The sequence below is a fragment of the Panthera uncia genome, chromosome D1 (assembly GCF_023721935.1).
Source record: "Panthera uncia isolate 11264 chromosome D1, Puncia_PCG_1.0, whole genome shotgun sequence".
Taxonomy (NCBI): Eukaryota; Metazoa; Chordata; class Mammalia; order Carnivora; family Felidae; genus Panthera; species Panthera uncia.
Genome location: NC_064808.1, coordinates 24,068,643 through 24,092,823, shown reverse-complemented (window position 1 = coordinate 24,092,823; position 24,181 = coordinate 24,068,643). Strand labels below are relative to the sequence as shown.

General features: G+C 47.2%; 1 protein-coding gene across 1 annotated transcript in view; it reads left to right on the top strand.

Annotated features, from left to right (window-relative positions):
• Window positions 1-24,181, top strand: part of LDLRAD3 (low density lipoprotein receptor class A domain containing 3) — a 245,694-nt gene that overhangs the window by 61,702 nt on the left and 159,811 nt on the right. Inside the window, exon 2 of the mRNA XM_049648165.1 lies at window positions 10,031-10,177. Within this exon, the coding sequence (XP_049504122.1) occupies window positions 10,031-10,177 (147 nt within the window). The remainder of the gene's footprint in view (window positions 1-10,030; window positions 10,178-24,181) is intronic.

The following is a 24,181-nucleotide window of genomic DNA, read 5'->3' as shown; positions in this document are numbered from 1 at the left end:
AGATGCCCCGAAGGGCTACTTATTTCTTTAGGAATTACCTAACCGAGACTGTTGTGTGTTAGAAGATACAAAGCCAGAGTCACATTGTGAGCTCCGTAACTATGTTCCCAGAACCCAGCGTCTGTCCCCAGAGTCTACATTTTTGCACCTGGGTGACATGTACTCTTAGCCAGCCAGCCCCGCTTGTCCAGGCTGCGCCCTTTCTAGGGAGGCAGGTAAAGAAAAGGGACAGTACCAGCTCTGTGAGGAGAGTCCGGGAGAATGTATGGAGGGCAGGAAGGAGGAACATACCAGTGCTATTTCTTGAGCCCCACGTATCTGCCAAGTACTCTTAACTATATTTACTTTATCTCTTTATCTGTGTATAGATATTATATCTCTATCCCTCAGCAACCCTGCCCAGAATGTGGACTTACCCCAGGTTTGTGAGTGGACAGTTTTAGCTCGGAGATGGTAACTCAGTTGTCTGAAGTCGCACAGCTATAGAGAAGCAGGCATTTGGCAGTTGTGATTGGGTGTGCCAGATCATCGCTGGGCCCCTTTACTTGGCCTCCTTGAGGAGGGGTGAGGGGGCAGATGGTACGGGCTATTCTGAGATGGACAGATTACCGCGGCTTTGCCCACCCTGACGTCTCAGGGAGTTCGTATTTAAAAAAAATATCTGCCCTTCTGGCTAGGCCTTGCTATTTTTGTTTTCGGAATGTCACGGCTTAATGAGTTGGGTGGGTAAATCTATCTTATGAGACGTGTTTATTTTTTCTTCCACAATTTGCTTCTACTCTGCAACTGTTGCTGCCTTTCAGAAAATGAAAAGAGCTCATAATAGGACCGAATTTCCCAGATGGATGTCCTTGCATTTGCTCTTTTTTTTCCCCAGCGTGAATAACTTGCCCCCTTTTATCTCTCATCCTTTTATAGTTGATGGGGTTTTTGAAGCTAGGATATCAGTGGTAAATGGTTCCATATGTCTTTCAGAGATTTTCTCAAATATTAGCATATTTTTTTGTTCTTTATAATAAATTTTATTAATGAAACATTTTTTAAGGGATGGGGAAGAGGACCAAGAATAACACGAAGGAAGCCTGTGTGCCTTCCACCTGGCTCCCTTGAATTCTGATATTTGGTCATGCTTGCTTCAGATTGTTTCAAAGAAAGAAATCTTATGTTTGCAGTTCATTGTGTCCCCTCTGATCCCATTCGCCAGACGGTGACCACGCTCCTGAATTTGCTATTTTTCTTTTCCTGTACAATGAAAAAAGAAATACTTTTGCATTTGTATCTACCCGTGAAAGTCTTCTAGTCTTCAGGCTTGACTTCAGTGATATTCTGCAACCTGCTCTTTCTTCACTGAGGATTGGGTTTCTCAGAATTGACCCGTGTGGATCCATGCCACCTCAGCTGATTAAGTTGAAGCCTTGGGTGCTGTTCCATCGTGTGGATGCAACCCTATTTTTCATCCATCCTGCTTTTGCTGAACATTGAGTTTGTCTTGCAATTTTCTATGCTAGTGGTACCAGCCGGGAACGTGCTCCTGCTGTTGTCTCTTGTGCGTTTCTCCCCGTGCCTGGGGTGTGCACCAGAAGATGATGGGCAGGTCAAAGGGTAGGAGCATCTGCGGGGTCACTAGGAGCTCCCAGGTCGTCGCTCCGAGTTCCTCCATCACGTGCAGCGTGCGTTCCTGTTGCGTCACATCATCTCGCTACTTGAGAATGTCAGACTCCACCTTTTTGCAAGTCTGATGGGTGCGAAGGAGAACTTTCTTGTTTCGTGAATTATGTTTTGATTACAAGTGAGACTGAGGACATCTGAAGTGATTGTTTGATATTTCTCGTCAGTGAAATCACCTGTTTGTACATTCTGTCCAGTTTTCTGTGGGATGGCTTGTGTTTTCTCATTCAGTCTTGTAGGAAAATCCTGGGTAGTGAGCTCTGTGGGTCCTAAATGTGGCAGATACAGCCTTTCAGTTAGTGGCTTACCTTTTAGGTTTGTTTGTGGTATCTTTTGATGAGCAGGAGTTTTACGCTTTAGTGTGGTTGTATTTCTCAATCTTTATGGTCTATGCTTTTTTTTTTTTTTTTTGAGTCTTATTTCGGAAATCCTTCCTTATCCTGAGCTCGTAAAGATAGCTTTTCGGCCTAATGGAAGCTTATTTTGTTTTTCTGGCCTTATTCCTTGGTTTGGTTTGGGATTTTCCATACGTGCCCTGCCTGGGTGTCTCTGTGTGGAGTGTAATACAGGTAATACAGGCTGCAGAACGGTTCCCAGTGACCGTAGGGATTATTACAGCCATCTCCGGGCAGATAGGGTTGAGCTGAACTTGGGGTCAGAGCAAACTCCTTCTTCTTGACCCTGTGGCTGTTTCTGAGACGTGCTTAAGTGCAGGGTTGATCGGCCCTCTCTTAAGCCTGGCTTATCTGCGGGCCTGATAAAAATTGGTCATAAAGCCGTCCCCTTTCTTGTCCTTAGTTTAGCTGCACTGCCTGATTCGCACTTCCTGCTGCTGCTGATTGAAGCTGAAAGGACAGAAGGGGCATGTGGGGAACAGCTCCTGCCCCAGGTTCTCCCCTGGGCCTGACACCCTGGGCCTGGTGTGCAGCCAGCCCTTGGCAAGGGCTCTGGTGTGTGCACAAGTTCATCTGGTGGTTCTTCGCTTCTGTTCTTTTCCTCCTGGGTGCTCAGAAGTGTTCTACAGACCCGATGTCATTTATCCATTGCATTTTGCACGGAAATCTGAATGGGTTCAAGTAGGGTTTGGGTAAAGTCATAAAACTTGAGAATGTCCCAGCTGGAAGGGTCCTGATGCATCATCCCTCTTTCAGTCAGTAAGCACTTCCTGAGTGTCTGCTGGGTGTCTGGAACCTTGCTAGTTGCTGAACACACGGGGAGCAGGACAGCCAAGGTCTGCGCCCTCATGGTTTTGGGGAGCAGCCATTGAACCACAGGGATCATTTCAGATCCTGAAAGTGGTGGGGATGTGGGATAGAGAGGAAGTGTCTTTGGATGATGCCCCCTAAGGTCATTTTGTTATTTTGAATAGACCTGCCATCTTCTAGCTTAGGAGTCCGTAAACTGTGCCCCATGGGCCAGAGCCAGCCCACTGAAGTCGCCTAGCTAAGAAGGGTTTTAACATTTTTAAATGGTGAAAAAAATTAAACATTTGCGATAGATTTTGATGATAGGGAACACTAACCTTGAACCTTATCAAGTGCAGTGTTACCTGCCCCCTCTCCCACCACCACCCCCCACCCCGTAATTCTATTCTTCTCATTAGTAGACCTGTATTATGAAAAATTGTTCTCAATAATGATCCTGTGTTGAATTTTACCAATGCATATTTTGTGGAACATTTTTTCTATCCTTTTATAGAAGTACCTGTCTTTAAAAACATTTTTTTAAATGTTTATTTATTTTTGAGAGAGATATAGAGCAGAAGCAGGGGAGGGGCAGGGAGAGAGGAAGACCCAGAATCTGAAACAGGCTCCAAGCTCTGGGCTGTCGGCACAGAGCCCAACACGGAGCTCGAACCCATGAACCGTGAGATCGTGACCTGAGCTGAAGTCTGACGCTTAACCTACTGAGCCACCCAGTTGCCCCAGTACCTTTCTATCTTTAATTTGGCTTCCTGTCTTGCACAGCCTAAAATATGTACTACCTGGTCCCAAAAGTTGCTAGCTGTGTGACTTTGGGCAGGTTGCTTCTTGAGTCTCTGTTTTCCTCAACTGCAAAATGGGCATGGCTGCCTAGTGCATGGGGCTGTTGTGAAGGACAAGAACTGATATGTTAAAGTCCTGTCATGTGTTGAGAGCTGCAGCAGATGTTAGATCATCCCTAGGGGAAGATCAATAATAATCAATTCCTTAAGGGCTGTTAAAGGGAGGGTCGTGAGGGAGGGGGAGCAGGGTGGGGCTCCGTGCCCACCCCTGAGGGTCAGCATCATGAGGAACAGCCCCCTCCAGCATTGCCATCCAGCCCCCTGAGCTGTGGACCGCGGACCTTGCAAGGGCTGCATCCCGAAGGCTCTGCAAATCCCCACGACGTTAACGCTCTTCCTACATAATTTTCCCCATGAAATGCGATGAAGCATAACTAAAAAATGTAAGTAACAGCTTCAGGCCCTTAATGAGGCTATAAATACAGGGCAGAAATAATTTCGAAAGCCATTTCCTGGTGAAGAACTGTCCCTTTCCTAGACCTCTTCACTTTCGCTTTGCTTGGCCCATCAATACTAGCCATTGGCTTTCTTTGCCAACTCATTTTAGGGAGGAAACAGAGCATTGATCATCTTGTAGCGGTTGCCGTTTTGCATTTCAAGGCAAAAGCAAACAAGAAACCTGCGTGGAGCGCAGAGGCTGCACGGACAGCGAGGCTCACTCCCTGCTTAGGAGACTTGCTCCATCCGTCAGCTGTTCCTGCAGCAACACTCTCTTCCTTCAGTGTCAGTGTGAGCAGGATACCCTGTACGTGTAAACATGGAGTCTGTGTAAATATGGAGTCTGTGAATGCCAAGGCTCAGCAGTCCTGGGCTCAACCTGTGAGGCGTTTTATGCCTTCTCACCCATTTCCCTGGGCTGTATCTTCCTTGAACGGATGGGTAAACGGGGTTTGGGGCCCCTGGAATGTTCTCCCAGGGAGGAGCTGTGTGCAGAGTCTAGACAGAAGTAGAGACCTGGCTGTGCATAGGTACTTGGAGCCAGAGGCACAGCCTCCCTCCGGGCTCACACATCCCCCTGTGACCGCTCCCTTTTGATGGCAGCCAGAACGTTCCCCAAAGCAGAGCTCAGCAGGAAGCAGTTTGGTGAGAACTGAACGGATCGGGGTTGTGCTTGGGACAGATGTCTCTGGTTCCGTCTGACACTGATGCCACCACGCAGAGCAGTCTGGGGTCCGAGGGACTTTTAGGGACTTTCCAGGGATGTTCGCAAACGAGTCCTTGCAGACCAGCCCACTTGGTGCTGTACATGTGCCCGTGCATGGAACGTGTGTGTCGAAGAAGCGAGTTCAAAGGGAAAACAGACGGTGGCTTCCAGCGGCTTATAGCGTTATGTTTGTTGGCACCAGGCAGTGGGAGGAGGTGTGTTAATTCTCCAGGGAGGGTTTTAGGGTAGCTCTGTTTGAGCGCTGAAAAACAGAACGCCAGGCTGTCGGCACGTACGTGGGCATGTCTTGCTTTGTTGTTCCTTGAGCCTGCACATGGGATTGTCGGGAGGCGAGGGATGAAAACAGAGGCGACTGGACAGAAATTGGGAAGGAGGGCCTGTCGATAGTTTGCAGATGTCGGTTCTGCATCGCGTCATGACAAGGAGTATCCTGGCGGAGAGCGGCAGAGGGAGAGAGGAGCGTGTGGGGGCCTCTGGCGGGGAGAATGGGTTTCCCATTTCTCAGCTGGAAAAGTCAACATCACTCACTGCGCGCGTTCCAGAAGGACAGTTTGGGAGGACGCAGCAGCTGTCTGTGTTTCTGCTGTTGCTCCGGGTGTGGCTCCCTCATCCGGGATAAATTCGTGGATGCCAGAACTTTTGGGAGAAGCTGCTGCTCGCTGTTTGCCTTTGCCTGTTGGGGGAGGACTTGGAATTTTTTTTTTTTCTTGGTGCAGATGGTATAGTTATTTTAAGTAAGTGATGTGCTGCAGTGAACATGGGCAACTCTTTTCATTTTTCAGCTTAATGAAAAAAAGAAAAGGGGGAAGGAAAAACCCCAGCTAGCCAACTGCGTGCTAATGCTTGTCTTTTTTGGATTCTAAATGTGTCCCAAGGCACTGAGATGGGATAAATATTTCAGCCACTAGAAAGTCCTGCTGTCGGGCTGAAAAGATTTCTTACCTCTTTTAAAGCAGATGGGGTAGTAATTTACGTGCACAAATCCAGACGCCCCCACGTCCCTTATTTTCAACTATGTATGTATAGATCCCACTGCCTTTCATGGGGATGAAGCAGGCAGGGGATGGAACTTTGCGAGGAAGAGTATGCAGGGTGGGAATAAACCATAAGCGAATGCTTGGCTGTCCTCTTAGAGCAGCCATGCATGTCTGTTGGGCCCTTAATCACCTCTTCGAAGACCCTGGCTCCCAATACACATTCTGAGGTACTGAGGGATAAGGCTTCAACATATTAAATTTTGGGGCGGTGAATGGGGGGCACAATTCAACCTGTCGCACCAGGTGAAAGGTGGGTGGAAGAATCAGTGTCCGTAAGTAGCAATGTATGGGGGCCTCCGTGCAGGGAAGACATTCATATTCTAGGAAACGAGGTTGCAAAGGTAGGCAGGGGCTGATCACGACAGGTCTTGTAAACCGTGGCACGAGTCTTAGATTTACTCATAAGGGCACTGAGAAGCCATCAGTAGCATTTTAAAATCTCGCTGCTGTGAGGGGACAGAACCTGGGGGGCATGGGAAAAGCAGGTTGGGGGGTTGGTTTTCCCAGACTTCCTCAAGGACTTCCTTGGCACTACAGACGTTTCGGGCTGGATACTTCCGTGTGGTGAGGGGCGGCATTCCCAGCCTTGATTCTCTAGAGGCCGCCACCAAAAATGTCTCCCGGACATCGCCATGTGTGCCCCAGGTGGGCACAATTGTCCCCTGTTGGGAACCACTGGTTTAAAATAATTTTGTTTTAATGTTTATTTATTTTTGAGAGAGAGAAAGGGAGAGAGAGAGAGAGGGGTAGGGGCAGAAAGAGAGAGGGAGACCCAGAATCCAAAGCAGGCTCCAGGCTCCAAGCTATCAGCACAGAGCCCAATGTGGGGCTTGAACCCATGAACCGTGAGATCCTGACCTGAACCAGAGTCGGATGCTTAACTGAGTAAGCCATCCAGGCGCCCCAAGAACCATTGGTTTAGATGGGATCGTTCCAGTTTAATAAAAGCGCACTGGATGGGTTTCAGGAAGATTTTTGAAGACAAAGCCTACAGGATTTAACTTCTCTTTGCCTTGGTTTCTCCTCACGCTTTTGAGGTTGGTGATCTTGTCCCTTCCCTGAAGCACAAGGCTCCGTGCCGTCTGCGTTTATAATGGAGTTGCTCAGGAGCTCACAAAGAGCGCTCCTCTGTGTTAGCCTTTGCTGGGCCCGGGGATCCCTGGTCCTGCCGGTGAAGCACCTCAAGCCTATGCTGGCAGGGCCACCTGTGTATGACGGATGTGGTACTTGGTCTTTGTGCCGTGCCCTTTCACTTGTCAGAGCCTTGCACGCCCAGCCTGTCGACTGACTCTCAGAGCAAGCACTCTGGAATCCAATCTGGCCCATTTTCTGGCTCTGGAAATCTGTTTATCCGAACAGGATTTCACAGTTGCAGTGACTTTTCTAGGGGGCTTGCCTTCGAGGAGGCAGCTCTACAGAGGCATATGTGGGTGATTTCCAAACAAAACAGAGTGACAGTTGCCTTCTGGAGCCCGGAGGAATTCCCTGGGAGCTTGCTGGTGAAGCCCAGAGCAGTTGTAAGGAAACAGCTGGAATGGGTGGGCGGTCTGGGTTGTGCCTTCCGTGGCTGGCTGGGATCCAGCACCTGACTGCCCTTCTGGGCTTCTCTCCTGTGATTCCCCTTGTCCTGTGACTGCGCTCACCCAGAGGTGTTGAATCGGTTTCATGCTTTTCTCTGGGTTGCTGGAGGCTTTCTGGAGTCCGGTCTTGAGAGGGATTCTTTTACTGAGTGTGGGCTCAGTGGACAGGGCACCATGTCTGGTAATGGCTGACCCAGGGGTGGGATAGGTGAAATAGCAACACAATGTGTCTGCAATTCCTGACGGTCAGAGCCGTGAGGGTTTTTTATTCTATACCCTTCAGTGCCCTGGGCTGAACCTTCCTGTGCTCTTCAGGCCTGAAGAGCCTTATGTTCTATCTCTCTGTGTATTAGCATGCACTGTAAATGCCACTTCTTCCCTGGAACCTTCTGTGACATGTTAAAACTTGACTTTACCTTAAGAACGTTGGGAACCCATTCAGTGGCTTTTTAAAGTGAGAAAGAGTCACGATCGATTTGCCCTTTAGAAAGATCCTGCTGGCCACGGAGGCGTGGCGGGGAGGCGGGGAGGCGAGGAGGCCAGGCTGGGAGACTGGGAGCAAGGTTGGTGCGAGGTGGCGATCCCTTGGGCTGGAGTCAGGCCTGTGGCATTGAGACTGGCGTGCAGGGCTCAGCTGTTGGCCCTCCAAAGGGGATGATGGAGCGAGGAGGGGTCAAGAGAGATGTTCAGGATACTAGTGTGGGGAGTAAGGCAGGGCGAGGCCCTTCACTGTAGCCGTTGTTATGGAATTCTTCAGCGACCTACAAAAGTTTGTTTCCAGGAGGGAGATGTGCACGCATGTTACTCAGCGTGGCGGGGTGGATGGTCTGCGAGGAAAATCCACGGCCGATGTGGTGCTGCCTGCCTAGGGCTGCGTCCTTTCCAATTTCTTGTTGCCTGTTTGTTCCACTTGTAAAATACTTTTAGTGCCATCCCAGTAGTGCTGGAGCTGCCACAGCAGAGTAAGGGCTCATTTCTGCTGGGAAAAGTCAGGGAACAGTTCAGACAGAAAGTTACATACACACTGTATGCAAAAGGGTACGCAGGGGTTTCCTAGGACACTCACGGGTCGAAGGGCATTCTGGGTAAAATTAAGAAGCTACGTAAAGGCTAGCGTCATGAAAAAGAGGTCACGTCCGGGATCTGGAGTGAGATGCTTCTCTTTGGCAAAGCTTGTGAAAGAGGGTCCTTGGCCCTGCTGTCTTCCTCTTGCTCCCAGGCAGGTCTGGACACCCCTCTTTCTCTGCACATGGGAGTAAGACCACTGGCATAGCCTCATGCCTTCCTGGGCTGCAGGGAGGAGCCCCACCTTTCACCTCTGCATCCTTAGGACCTACACAAGTGTCTGGTCACAGATGTTCGATGAATGGCTTATTGAAGATTCAGAGAGGACCCCTTGAGGGCCTGGTCTTTTCTTCTCCTTTTCCCCCAAAACAACGTTACTTCCAGATGGCTCCTTATCTCCTGGCTGCTGAACACACTGGCTCAGACTGATGAGATTCATTAGATTCTGGCTCCCTTGAAAATCTGTCCCCAGGGTCCATTGGTGGATGAATTCAGCAGCCCCGTCCCCACGAAGAGCCTTTGCTCTTCTCTGTTTGCTGTCCAGCCTAAGACTTGGCCTTTTCTCATCAGGTCCTCAGCATTTGGTGACTGTGCTCGGACTGTGCCCTGGAATCTAAACCCTGGGGCTTCATTCTAAACCTCCAGGAGTTCTTGGCAAATAGTTCAGTGACCTTGGTGCCCTGAGTTCAAGTTTCAGTTTGGCCTTTCCTCCCCATATGACCATAGGTGGGTTTGTGGGCTAAAGTGAGATGGTCTCCCGGTGTTCCTGCTGACAGGCCCAGGTTCAAATATCTGGTGATTGTAGGGCCACAGGGTCTGAGGCCCGGAAGGAGCCCATGATTCCTGCAGTTGGATGGATTGGGAGTCCAGAGCTCACTCCTGTCCTGGAACTTTCATTTTTAGCCACAGCTGATGGCCTGGAAAGAATTTGGGTTTTATAACCAACGTTTTTTTTTTTAATTTTTATTTCTTTTTCTTTAAAAATATTTTTTTTTTTTTTAGAAAGAGAGCAGGGGAGAGGGGCAGTGGGAGAGGGAGAGAGAGAATCTCAAGCAGGCTCCGTGCTCAGTGCAGAGCCTGATGCTGGGCTCTATCCCATGACCCTGGGATCATGACCTGAGCAGAGATCAAGGGTCGGACACTCAACCAAACTGAGCCACCTAGGTGCCCCACGACCAAGCTTTTTGACAGAGAAAGAAGAAAGTCAGTGAACATCAGTTGTGTGCCAAGCACTTGCTACAGGCTTTCCCTGTATTTTTCCATTTAGTTCTCTTAGAATCTCCAGGGTGGGGGTTGGGTGGATTATTGGTCCATTTTGCAGATGAGGAAACTGAAGCCCAGGGAAGTAACGTTGCCTACCGGAAGTCTCACATATGTGAGCCATGTCGAACAAGAGCCCCATCGGTTGTGGGAGCTCGCGTCCCTGCCGCCTCCGCCTGTCTCATGTCCCCGTCCCCTCTCTCTTCTGCAGAGAGCCAGCTGCTCCCTGGAAACAACTTCACCAATGAGTGCAACATTCCAGGCAACTTCATGTGCAGCAACGGGCGGTGCATCCCCGGGGCTTGGCAGTGTGACGGGCTGCCCGACTGCTTCGACAAGAGTGATGAGAAGGAGTGCCGTGAGTGGCCTGGCCTCTTGCTGGGGTGGGGGGGGGGGAGATCCTGGGGCAGAGGGGAGGAGGGCCTGATCCGGCTCAGACCCTGAACACCCCACGTGCTGCAAGCTGGTGCGTTTGTTTGGGCCTCCGGCCAGCCGCCCTGCCTTCTCCACTCCGCAGCTGTGCCTGGGAACAGCGAGGTCTGTGCAGAGACAGGAGTCTTGGTGGGGACAGAGTCACAGTCTCAGGAGAACAGAGGTCCCTTCCAGCAGGCTCTACTAAACCCCACCCTGAGGCACTGCTTTTTGCATTCCATGTGAGGACTCCGAGACTCCCAGAGGTTACATGGCTGCGGTGTCCCCCCAGCGAGCAAGCAGCAGATCTGGATTTGAATTCAGGGCTGCCTGCCTGACCCCAAGGCCCCGGCTGGTGATCATCTTTCCCATCTCGTACATGGTGGAATGTTCTTAGTGACTAAATACGGTGTAGCGTCATGCCAAGTATACGGCCCAGGGCTGGTGGTGACTAGACGGCAATTTGCTCTTGTCGGCCCTTCTCTCTGCTAATATGGCGTGGGCAAATGGGGGTGGTTCTTTCTTACCCTCCCCCCCGCCTTCTCCTTCTTCGGCCTCTTTCCTATTTTGTGCCCTCGAAATCTGCAGACGTGAGTCGAGGGCGTCCGGGGTGCTGGACGATCACGCTCCCCGCCCCGTGGAGTGCGTTTCTCTTCCATGGTGTGGCACCGCAGAGTGAGCTCGGCCGTGGCACCCTGGCAGGCAGGAAGCACACCTGAGGAGCGCTGGGCCTAAGGGTGTTCTAATGGGTCACTGCCTTGGGACCACACAGCTGGCTGGACACTGGTTCTTGGCTTGTCTGTGGGCTTCGGGCACCAGGCCACAGGGCCTCACTGACAGGAGAACCGTGTGTTCTGGCTCCGAATCTTCCAGAGAGGGCTCTGGAAGCCAGCCGAGGAAATGGCTGAGAGATGATAATTTGAACTTTGCCGTGGCTGTTACTGGGATTTGACACACGGGAAGAAGAACTGGGTTTGGAGCCCAGTCTGGAGCCAGCACGCCCCCACCTTCATGATGCTCTCCCTCAGACAGGCTGCTCGCTCAGAGATTGGCCCCTTGTCTGTCCCAGGGCTCCAGGATCCCCCACCTGCCTGCTCCCACTCCCCAGGGAAGGTTTGGGAGGGGGTGAGTTAGGAATATGTTGTGTTTATTCCGCGTGTGGGGGGAATATTCATTTTGCTTGTTGCAGGTGACTGTTTTTCTAAATGGACCAGCATACGTAAGGCGTTTTCATTTTTCAGTTTTAAACACGGTATTAATAATGTCTATTTCAGCTTTCTCTGTTTCTTGCTCTTTAAAATTGCTACAAACGTAACGTTTGTAATTTGAGTTACATATGTGATTGTATGGGTGAACTCTACAGTCTGTCCAGTTTTGGGGTGTCTGGGTGGCTCAGTCGGTTAAGCATCTGACTTCAGCTCAGGTCATGATCTCACAGTTCATCGGTTCGAGCCCTGCATTGGGCTCTGTGCTGACAGCTCAGAGCCTGGAACCTGCTTTTGATTCTGTCTCCCTTTCTCTCTGCCCCTCCCCAACTTGTGCTCTGTCTGTCTCTCTCTCAGAAATAAATAAACATTAAAAAAAAAAAGAATTTAGAATCTGTCCAGTTTTGAGCATTATTAAAACTACACAAATATGTGGAATGACCATTTTCAGAATATGGTATGTATTTGAACTCTGGTTAACACAGATTGTCTTTAGCTGAGCTGGGACTATTTAGCACCGGGTCCGTTTATGAAAGAATACACGGTTTGGAGTTGAGACTTAAGTTTTATTTCCAGCTTTGTCAATAGAAGCTGTGTAATGTTAGGAGATTCTGTGTCTTGTGTCAGTCCAGTTCCATGATTTCAGAATTCATGCACAACCTGGAAAAGGTGATGGAAAGAGAATTAAAAAAAAAAAAAAAATGCCCAGCAGCTGCCTGGCGCTATTTAGTTTGGTTTGGAACAGGCTTGTTTTGGCTGTTCTCATTTTTGTCTCCTCATTTCCTACCCTTAACCCCCAAGCGTAGTAAGGACTTGATTGGCATTTACTTAGTGTTTTGATCAAAACATAATTTCAGGGGCGCCTGGGTGGCTCAGTCAGTTAAGCATCTGACTCTTGATTTTGGCTTAGGTCATGATCTCAGGGTTGGTGAGACCAAGTCCCCCGTCAGGCTCTGCACTGATAGTGTGGAGCCTGCTTGGGATCCTCTCTCCCCATCTCTGTGCCCCGTTTCCACTTGTGTGCACTCTCTCTCTCAAAATAAATATTAAAAAAAAGACCCAAAAGCCCCACAATTAAAAAAAAAAAAAGTGTATGCACAAACACACCCATTAAAGAATCTCTCCTCGGTTGACCTTCTTTTTTTTTCCTTTTTGTCTTTAAGTTATAAAAACAGAGCATTAAAAAGCTTAGGTATTAGAGGGAATGAAAAGAGGTCGCTTTTCTAAAACAAATTCTACTTGCCTTTTGAATCTCTTACGTATTCCTTCCCAGTCTAGGACCTGATGGTCTGAGCACTGGGGAAAGACTGTGCAAATCCCTCGGCCCAGATCACATGCTCTGTGATCTTAGAGAAGGTACCAGGATATTCTAGACGTTAGCCACTGGGAAGATTGAGTGAGAAGTCCCTAACCTCATGGTGCCTCAGTTTCCTCCTCTCCAAAATGAAAAGAATAAGGCTTCTGGTAAGCATTGTTGTGAAGCTTAAATGCACCTTAAGCACACAGCACAGTGCCTGGGCGTAGTAAGTGGCTTGTAAACATTAGCTACTATTGGTCAGTCTCCACAAACTGTTTTATACAGACGTCGTCATGGCGATGGGTGATTGAGTAACCCATTTGTTTCTACTTCATATGAGAGGCCCTTTGCCACGTGACCATATTTAGCCTTCACGGTTGTTGTTTTGTGAGGTTGCTCACTGGTGCATCAAGTTGGTACCATGTAACCTAACCACTCCTCTCTGGTGGGGTGTTCACACGTTTGGGGTCAGTTAAGGAACTTATCCATACCCGGAGGACAGCGTGCACAATGATTTCAGCTGGAGCCAGCTGAGGTCGGCCAGGCCAAGGTCTTCAACTGCACCGTCTTTCCAAGGGCACCTAGAGAGTGGCTCCCGTAGAATTCGTGCCACTTCGTGTCCTTTCTTTGATTCTTTGGAACAACGTGGTACTTCCCGGGAGGAGAGTGAAGGTGCCTGATTTCCTCACCTCGGAGAGCTGATTGCCTCAAGTATCCTGTGAAATAGCTTTGCCATTTACAAGGTTGTACACTTAAAAAAAGAGAGTTCTTGCGCCTTCCAAAGGGTGAGAGAAGAGTCCAGAGAGCTGTGTCGTGGTGGGATATGATGCAGTGAGAGGCTATTCTGTACCCACGGCAGAGCAGAGGTTTTTCATAAGACAGGAAGAAACTTTTTTTCATTGTAAACATAATAAAAATCACATGCTGTAAAACTTGGAACGAGGAGGAGAAAAACAATGGCATTGCACCTGAAGTCTCAACTCTAACAGAACCACCGTTAGCTTCTTAGAAGTTTTTATTCAAGGTTTTTCCCAGTTGTAATCACTGTGGGAATACAATTTTATATTTTGATCTTTCGAGGTAACATTTAACCTTTTTAACATTTTAATGTATTTTTTTTCATATTTCTCTATGAGTTTTAATGCCTAGAAAAACAGTCCACTGACTTGGTATAATATAGTTTGTTTACTCCTTATTTGGCATTTGCTTCCAGTTTTTCATTGTTAGAAATAGTGTTCAGAGTTGTGAACATGAGGGTGGATATGACTTTCTCCCTGTTTTGAGAGATTTTCTTAGGCTGAGTTCTCAGAAATGAAATTACTAGGTCAAGGGACAGGAAGCCTTTTTTGGTTCTTGAAACAGATGCCCACTTGTTTTGCTAAAGGTTGCACCAGTGTGCTCTCTCACTGGCAATGTGGGAGAATTCTGGTTTTATTTTAGTCTTGGCAGCATTGAGGAATATCTTTAAAAATATTTTTTCTGGCTAATAGAAAAGTTATATATTTTTATTTTTATTTTTTTTTTATTATCTAAAGAGGTTGAGTGTTTTCCCAACCCCTATTCACTAGTCTTGTTTCTGACTTGGTGAAATGTCTATTAATGGACCAGAATAAATTTCCACCCGGGTTGAGTCATTAAATTTTCCACCTTGTGAATCTGGAGAACCTCCTCCTTAGAATTTTGAGAGAAGAGGCTCCTTTTGGGATAGTTTGAGTGAATTTCTGCTTTTGGTTGGTAAAATGACCCAAATGGTCATTTTATCCAAATAATTTTTGGTGGGGGGGGGGTAGTAAAAGGAATAGAGATATTTTAGAAAAACGTAGAAGCCCCATGAAAGCACACATTATTTGGGAGCTTTCTCTAGGTGGCACTATCCCCGGCACTTTGTACTTATTAACCCATTTGATTGTTAGGAGCCTTATGAGGAGAAGACCGTTGTCATTTTCAGATGACGAAACTGAGCCGCAGAGAGATTATGCAGAGCTCGCCTATTGTCCCAGAGAATAAGTGCCCTTCACCTTCCCCATCAGAGACCACCTGTCTGTCTCTCCCTGGATCTGTGTTATTCTGCTCAATCAGATTCTCCTGTATGTTATCACTACTAACCTGCTCTTTTTTTTTCTTTTTTAAAAAATGTTTATTTTAGAGAGAGAGCAGAGGAGGGGCAGAGAGAGAGGGAGACAGAGAATCCCAAGCAGGCTCCATGCTGTGGACAGCACAGAGCCCAAGGCTGGGCTTGAACTCAGGAACTCTGAGATCATGACCCGAGTTGAAATCAAGGGTCGGACACTAAATGACTGAGCCACCCAGGCGCCCCTCTACAAACGTGCTTTTTTTAGAAGAGTTAGAAATGTCAATAATGTTCTTCTATGTAAATGATTTCTAAAATGGCCATTAGCGCTATGAGTCTCCGAAAGGAGAGACTGTACTGTAATTACTGCCACAAGCTGTAATAAAGCAGCAGTTCAAATATCTAGAAATATCACACATGACCTGGAATCACGAGCCTTAAGATCTCCTTCCAACTTGGTGTTGGATTTTAGCTGCCATTTATCTGTGTCCTGACCAAATGGGGGAGAGATCTTGGAAGTTTGAGTTCTGTGTCGCAAAGTGGTTTTCTTCTTTGATAAATGAAATCGATCAATATCTTTGATGAGGCATGTACAGATTTTCAAATCTCAGGCCCTTTGTGCGTGTGTGTGTGTGTGTGTGTGTGCGTGCACGTGCGCGCACATGTAGATGGAGTGGAGAGGAGATGGGGATAAATTCAAGGATCTTGTCAAATGATAAGATTTCTGTGACTCTCCCAAGTCCAGAGACAGAAAAGGACAAAAATGGAACCTGAATTTTATTTGCTTGTACTGTTTCCAACCATTTCTTGAGCACGACTGGTCATTGCTCCTGTGCGATGGCAGAAATCCATGAGAGGGTTGAAAGGGCGAGTTTGGAAAAAGGATCACCAAGAAACATAAAAGGGGGAGGAAAGGGGAGGGTTGGGGGTGGGGACAGAAACTCTTCCTTTCTTTTTGATCGTCTTTCTCATCTTCTGCCTCTGGGTGGCGCCACATGTAATGTTTTCTTGTAAGCCTGATGCTACAGGGCTAGCAGAGAGAGCGCACAAAACTGGAGTCTGAGGTATTATCCTTATCAAACTTCAGCAGTAGTTCAGCTATTCCACCAGGGCCCTCGTACCTGGCTCATGTGCAGAATTCCCCAGAAAGTCGGGACGTGGAAATTTGGATGCAGAGGTACGGACAGGGGGAAGATGGCCGTTTGAAGCCAAGGAGAGAGGCCTGGAAAAGACCCGTGCTCACCACCCTCAGAAGGAGCCAACCTGCCGATACTTTGGTTTGGGACTTTCGGCCTACCGGACGGTGAGATGATACATTTCTGTCGCGGAGGCCACCAATGTGGTGGAGGCCACAGCTCTAACAGACTCATCCAGACATCCACCCAGCTCTCCTTTGTTTTCTAAAATGATTACGTGGTGAGTGACAGCCACCCTGCCTACTGTGTAACAGGGTGACATTCACAGGCATCCCACTTCTGCTTCTTTTCTTTAATAATTGGAAAGCAAGAATGTTACTCTTCTAGGTTGAATTGCATCCCCCCCAAAAGATATGTTGAACTCCTGAGCCCCGGTGCCTCAGAATGTGACCTTATTTGGAATTGGGATGATTGAGGTTGGATTAGTTAAGATGAGGTCGTACTGAAGTAGGGTGTCTTTATAAGAAGACAGCATGAAGAAAGGAGGGAAGAGGGCCTGGTGACAGCAGAGGCAGGATGATGCAGCCGCGAGCCAAGGAGTGTCAGGCATTGCTAGCCACCACTGGAAGCTGAAGAGACGCAGGGAAAGGCTCCACGCAGAGTCTCAGAGGGAGCATGGCCCTGCCGACATTTTGATTGTAGGCTTCCGGAAATGTGAGAGAAGAAATTTCCGTTGCTCAAAGGCGCTCAGTTTACATTGCTTTGTTGTGGCAGCCCCGGGAATCTATCCACTTACTTCCCAGGGACTGTTAAAGCCATCTGGGCTTCAGTGGGCCTTTCATCACACCCCTCCCCTGCCCCCCCACCATGCCGCCGGGCCTCTCTCTGGGAGTCATGCCCTCCGTTCCTGCTCATGTGATTGAGATGTCCTTCTCCTCCAGAGCTGAGACCTGGCAAGCCATGGTTAAGGGCTGAATTTCAAAAGCTTTCTGAAGAAGTTGAACTTCACAAAACAAAACTGGAACTTACAAGAGTCTAGAGAATATCACTGTGGTTTATCGCTATGTCCATTAAGCCCTTCGGAGAAAAACTCACTTGCCTCCATGGCATTCACTGTGCAGAAGAAATCCAAGACCCATGGGTGTTAATGTTGCCTCTTTTCTGACTTAGGCTTTTTGTTTGTTCCTGTACTCGTCTTTAAACGTCTTGGGTGATTCCAGGCATGCCCCCTGCTTCGCTTACTGTGTTTTATCTCAAATGTGAGACCATAAATCCTGTAGTTAGGAAGAGGGGCCTTGGGCCAGCCTCCATTTATGACCTCGGGCTCTGGGCACCATTTTGCCTTACTCTGTCCCTATTTCCTCATCGGTAAGAGGGGGATAATCTACCTACTCCAGGGGTGATATTGAAATTACTAGGTCAAGGGTGCTATGTCCAGGCCATAAGCCAGTTAGGAATGAGCTGACCTTAAACAGTAGGCACTGTTTGCTGGTACACAGAGGGTAAAGATCAGCTCTGCTGACCACAGGACATTGTTGTCTTAAATGAGCCGATGTGTGTGAGGCTTAGAACTGGGGGCCTGGCATGTGTTAGGCATTCAGTAAATGCCAGCTGACATTTTCCCTCGATAAGCAGTAATGACATTACACCGAAACCCAAGTCTGTTGCGACATTGCTGGCCCGTGCAGTGCGGACACGACTGGTCCAGCCCGCCCCTTGCCTACCTCCCCTGGACCCTCACGTTCCCTTCTCCTCCACCCCTTCTCTTCCTGCTCTCACTTACAGAACCAAAGCCATAGCAACACCTTCTTTGGTTGGGTCAACATCTTCTCTTCAGTTTAGAGAGTCTTGAGCCAGGAGCTCTTAGGAAATTCTCTTCGGCTTCGAGCTCCAGCCACATGCCAGAGCCAGTGCACAAGGGGAGGAAACAAATATTTGAGGGTCTGAGATGAGCCTGGCAGGGAGGGAAGTTTGGAAGTGGCTCTCCTGCATGCGGCTGGGCCCCACTGGCTAATGGCCCTGCGGTTGGTCTCTGCCTGCAGAGCGGCCGCGTCAGCTTGCTCCCGGCTCTGCCACGGCCCCGCACAATTAAGCACGTAAGTGGATTTTGATGATGGCATTTTGCTTCATTGCTTGAACTGTCTTCTTCAGTCCCCACGGCCGCTACCCCGGGGTGGGAACCTGCACGGCGCCCTGCGGTGGCCTCCAAGGTTTTCGGCCTAGAATTCATAGAAATGACAGTCTTCCCCGCCCTCTTTCTGCCCCCAGATTTGCACCTTGTGCCCTGCGCCCATAGTGAGGAGAGACTTTCGGCCCTGGTGTTGAGATCTCGGCCTAAATTCCCAGGTAGTCCCCTGACGGCTGGATACAGACACTTCTGGCTTGTCAGGTTCTACTCGACCTAACACGAGTTTGACCTTGTGTTAACTTTTCTAAAAGGGCCCCGTAGCTGTTGGAAGATGCCGGCAATTTTACACTGCGAAGGGAGATACAGAGTGCTCTGAGTGTATCAGTTAGCTAGGCCTGCTATGATAAGATACCACAGACTGGATGGCATTAAACCACAGAAGTGCATTCTCTCATGGTTCTGGAAGCTAGATGTCCAAAGTCAAGGTGACGACACGGCCATTCTGTCTCTGAAGCCTCTACGGGAGGGTCCTTCCTCGCTGCCTTGCTGGCGTTCCTGGGTTTCCTCGGCTCGTGGCTGGAACACTCCAGTGTCTGCCTCCACCTTCACGTGGCCCTTTCCCTGTGCATCTCTCTCTGTGTACGGATTTCCCTCCTCCTAAAAGGACGCCCATCGTTGGATTAGGGGCCACCTTAATCCATTATGACCTCACCTTAACTAGGTTACATATGCCAAGACCTTGTTTCCAAGTAAGGTTCCATTCACAGGTTCCAGAACACAACCTGCCCCACTGGGTCCGTACAGAGGAGGAAGCATGGGCAGTGACCAGCAGCTACCACGGCCCTCTGGAGGTCCGCGGGCCGTGTGCGTTCTCACTGTATCCACTCGGGGGATTTTGTTGTCGTTTGTTTTACCCCTGCCTTTAGAGCATGATGGTCGTGGAACAAGAGCAGGTGTGTCAGTAGATCAGGAGTGGTTTGAAAGCCCGGGGAGAGTGTATTGTATGAGAAAATGAAGCATTTTTTAAAAACTCAGCTCTTTTTAAAGAGTTTTTTAAAAATTCACCTGGCATCTTGATTTGGCCATTTCCATGATGAAAAGGTACTCAGAGTGCTGGTGAGTGTGCAGGCAGCCTGTGACAGTTCTTTGCCTTGAAGGGCCTCAGGGGTGGCTCTATTACTGCATCGGGCCGATAGCTCTCCGCCTTCCAGCCCACCTAGAGGAAACTGGGAGGCCTCCCGGCCATGTTGGGCTGTAGTCAGGTCCCCTCTGTCCTGCTCAAGGACACTAAAAGCACCAATTAGTTGCCACTGTTTCTGAATTGGGAACTTGCACGTAAAAGTCAGGATTATCAGGTATTCTAGAAAAATCAGAGTTAGTGTTAGGTTGCTTTCTGCACTCAGGGTACCTTGCTTCCACTCTGCATCTGTCATGCATTTCACCATCCTGTTCGTGCGAAGGCCTCCAGTATTTCTTTCGTTCTGAGACACACATCTTTTCATGTTTTCAGAACTCTCAAGTGGAGACGCCTCTGATAATGGATGGGGTAGGAAAACGTGGTGTCCTCGTTTAATTGGCCAGGTTTTTTCCTTTCTTAGTTGTGCATAAAAGAGTGGCGTGCCTTGCAATCCACGTGTGTTGGATTCAGTGAGATAGAATTTTCTCCGATTGTTAGCATGGGATGTTTCAACCAAAAGTACAGACATTTCCAAACAGGTAGAGTGTTCCGTGTGTACATTTTCCTTAGGGTGCTTGAGGGCAGGGTGCACGTGCAGAATTTCCAGGGTTGGGGGGACGGGAGGGTGGCTCTGGAATCACACTACCTGGCTTGGGTCCCGGCTGTGTCACAGGTGAGTTTGGGGACGTGGGTGAGATACTTAGCCTCAGTTTCCTTAAATCCCATGGAATTGTTATGAGGATTAAATGAGCTAAAACCTTGACAACCTTTTAAGTAGCTGCTGGCACATAGTCAGCACTGAATAAATGTTAGCTGTATCCTTACTGGCTGTGTGGAGGCACATTTCTGGTTTATCGATTTATTTTTTTAATGTTGGCTTATTTATTTATTTTGAGAGAGAGAGAGTGGGGGAAGAGCAGAGAGAGAGAGAGAGAGAGAGAGAGAGAGGATCTAAGCAAGCTCCACGCTGCCAGCCAAAGCCCACTGTGGGGCTCGAGCTCACGAACCTTGAGATCATGACCTGAGCCTAGGTCAAAGACACGTAACCGACTGAGCCACCCAGGCTTACGCATATCTGGTTTAGATCCCAGATCCGCCACTGGTTAGTCCCTTCTTTTCACGGAGCCCCAGTTTCTTCATCTGTGAAATGGGAACAGGTTTGAAAAGAGGTGTGTGAAAATCACATGTGCAGGCGCTGACGTCTGGTGCATAGTAGGCGCTTCAAAGAACACACTCTCTGAGGGGATGGAGAACTATTTATCATGCTCCTGGAAGCCAAAAGAAAGCTGGAGTAGCCATACTTATATCAGACAAACTAGACTTTAAATTAAAGGCTGTAACAAGAGATGAAGAAGGGCATTATATAATAATCACAGGGTCTATCCACCAGGAAGAGCTAACTATTATAAATGTCTATGCGCCAAATACCCGAGCCCCCAGATATATAAAACAATTACTCATAAACATAAGCAACCTTATTGATAAGAATGTGGTCATTGCAGGGGACTTTAACACCCCATTTACAGAAATGGATAGATCATCTAGACACACAGTCAATAAAGAAACAAGGGCCCTGAATGATACATTGGATCAGATGGACTTGACAGATATATTTAGAACTCTGCATCCCAAAGCAACAGAATATACTTTCTTCTCGAGTGCACATGGAACATTCTCCAAGATAGATCATATACTGGGTCACAAAACAGCCCTTCATAAGTTTACAAGAATTGAAATTATACCATGCATACTTTCAGACCACAATGCTATGAAGCTTGAAATCAACCACAGGAAAAAGTCTGGAAAACCTCCAAAAGCATGGAGGTTAAAGAACACCCTACTAACGAATGAGTGGGTCAACCAGGCAATTAGAGAAGAAATTAAAATATACATGGAAACAAACGAAAATGAAAATACAACAATCCAAACGCTTTGGGATGCAGCGAAGGCAGTCCTGAGAGGAAAATACATTGCAATCCAGGCCTATCTCAAGAAACAAGAAAAATCCCAAATACAAAATCTAACAGCACACCTAAAGGAAATAGAAGCAGAACAGCAAAGGCAGCCTAAACCCAGCAGAAGAAGAGAAATAATAAAGATCAGAGCAGAAATAAACAATATAGAATCTAAAAAAACTGTAGAGCAGATCAACGAAACCAAGAGTTGGTTTTTTGAAAAAATAAACAAAATTGACAAACCTCTAGCCAGGCTTCTCAAAAAGAAAAGGGAGATGACCCAAATAGATAAAATCATGAATGAAAATGGAATGATTACAACCAATCCCTCAGAGATACAAACAATTATCAGGGAATACTATGAAAAATTATATGCCAGCAAATTGGACAACCTGGAAGAAATGGACAAATTTCTAAACACCCACACTCTTCCAAAACTCAATCAGGAGGAAATAGAAAGCTTGAACAGACCCATAACCAGCGAAGAAATTGAATCGGTTATCAAAAATCTCCCAACAAATAAGAGTCCAGGACCAGATGGCTTCCCAGGGGAGTTCTACCAGACATTTAAAGCAGAGATAATACCTATCCTTCTCAAGCTATTCCAAGAAATAGAAAGGGAAGGAAAACTTCCAGACTCATTCTATGAAGCCAGTATTACTTTGATTCCTAAACCAGACAGAGACCCAGTAAAAAAAGAGAACTACAGGCCAATATCCCTGATGAATATGGATGCAAAAATTCTTAATAAGATACTAGCAAATCGAATTCAACAGCATATAAAAAGAATTATTCACCATGATCAAGTGGGATTCATTCCTGGGATGCAGGGCTGGTTCAACATTCGCAAATCGATCAACGTGATACATCACATTAACAAAAAAAAAGAGAAGAACCATATGATCCTGTCAATCGATGCAGAAAAGGCCTTTGACAAAATCCAGCACCCTTTCTTAATAAAAACCCTTGAGAAAGTCGGGATAGAAGGAACATACTTAAAGATCATAAAGGCCATTTATGAAAAGCCCACAGCTAACATCATCCTCAACGGGGAAAAACTGAGAGCTTTTTCCCTGAGATCAGGAACACGACAGGGATGCCCACTGTCACCGCTGTTGTTTAATATAGTGCTGGAAGTTCTAGCATCAGCAATCAGACAACAAAAGGAAATCAAAGGCATCAAAATTGGCAAAGACGAAGTCAAGCTTTCGCTTTTTGCAGATGACATGATATTATACATGGAAAATCCGATAGACTCCACCAAAAGTCTGCTAGAACTGATACATGAATTCAGCAAAGTTGCAGGATACAAAATCAATGTGCAGAAATCAGTTGCATTCTTATACACTAACAATGAAGCAACAGAAAGACAAATGAAGAAACTGATCCCATTCACAATTGCACCAAGAAGCATAAAATACCTAGGAATAAATCTAACCAAAGATGTGAAAGATCTGTATGCTGAAAACTATAGAAAGCTTATGCAGGTAATTGAAGAAGATATAAAGAAATGGAAAGACATTCCCTGCTCATGGATTGGAAGAATAAATATTGTCAAAATGTCAATACTACCCAAAGCTATCTACACATTCAATGCAATCCCAATCAAAATTGCACCAGCATTCTTCTCGAAACTAGAACAAGCAATCCTAAAATTCATATGGAACCACAAAAGGCCCCGAATAGCCAAAGTAATTTTGAAGAAGAAGACCAAAGCAGGAGGCATCACAATCCCAGACTTTAGCCTCTACTACAAAGCTGTCATCATCAAGTCAGCATGGTATTGGCATAAAAACAGACACATAGACCAATGGAATAGAATAGAAACCCCAGAACTAGACCCACAAACGTATGGCCAACTCATCTTTGACAAAGCAGGAAAGAACATCCAATGGAAAAAAGACAGTCTCTTTAACAAATGGTGCTGGGAGAACTGGACAGCAACATGCAGAAGGTTGAAACTAGACCACTTTCTCACACCATTCACAAAAATAAACTCAAAATGGATAAAGGACCTGAATGTGAGACAGGAAACCATCAAAACCTTAGAGGAGAAAGCAGGAAAAGACCTCTCTGACCTCAGCCGTAGCAATCTCTTACTCGGCACATCCCCAAAGGCAAGGGAATTAAAAGCAAAAGTGAATTACTGGGACCTTATGAGGATAAAAAGCTTCTGCACAGCAAAGGAAACAACCAACAAAACTAAAAGGCAACCAACGGAATGGGAAAAGATATTTGCAAATGACACATCGGACAAAGGGCTAGTATCCAAAATCTATAAAGAGCTCATCAAACTCCACACCCGAAAAACAAATAACCCAGTGAAGAAATGGGCAGAAAACATGAATAGACACTTCTCTAAAGAAGACATCCAGATGGCCAACAGGCACATGAAAAGATGTTCAACGTCGCTCCTTATCAGGGAAATACAAATCAAAACCACACTCAGATATCACCTCACGCCAGTCAGAGTGGCCAAAATGAAGAAATCAGGAGACTATAGATGCTGGAGAGGATGTGGAGAAATAGGAACCCTCTGGCACTGTTGGTGGGAATGCAAATTGGTGCAGCCGCTCTGGAAAGCAGTGTGGGGGTTCCTCAGAAAATTAAAAATAGACCTACCCTATGACCCAGCAATAGCACTGCTAGGAATTTATCCAAGGGATACAGGAGTACTGATGCATAGGGGCACCTGTACCCCAATGTTTATAGCGGCACTCTCAACAATAGCCAAATTATGGAAAGAGCCTAAATGTCCATCAACTGATGAATGGATAAAGAAATTGTGGTTTATATACACAATGGAATACTACGTGGCAATGAGAAAAAATGAAATATGGCCTTTTGTAGCAACATGGATGGAACTGGAGAGTGTGATGCTAAGTGAAATAAGCCATACAGAGAAAGACAGATACCATATGGTTTCACTCTTATGTGGATCCTGAGAAACATAACAGAAACCCATGGGGGAGGGGAAGGAAA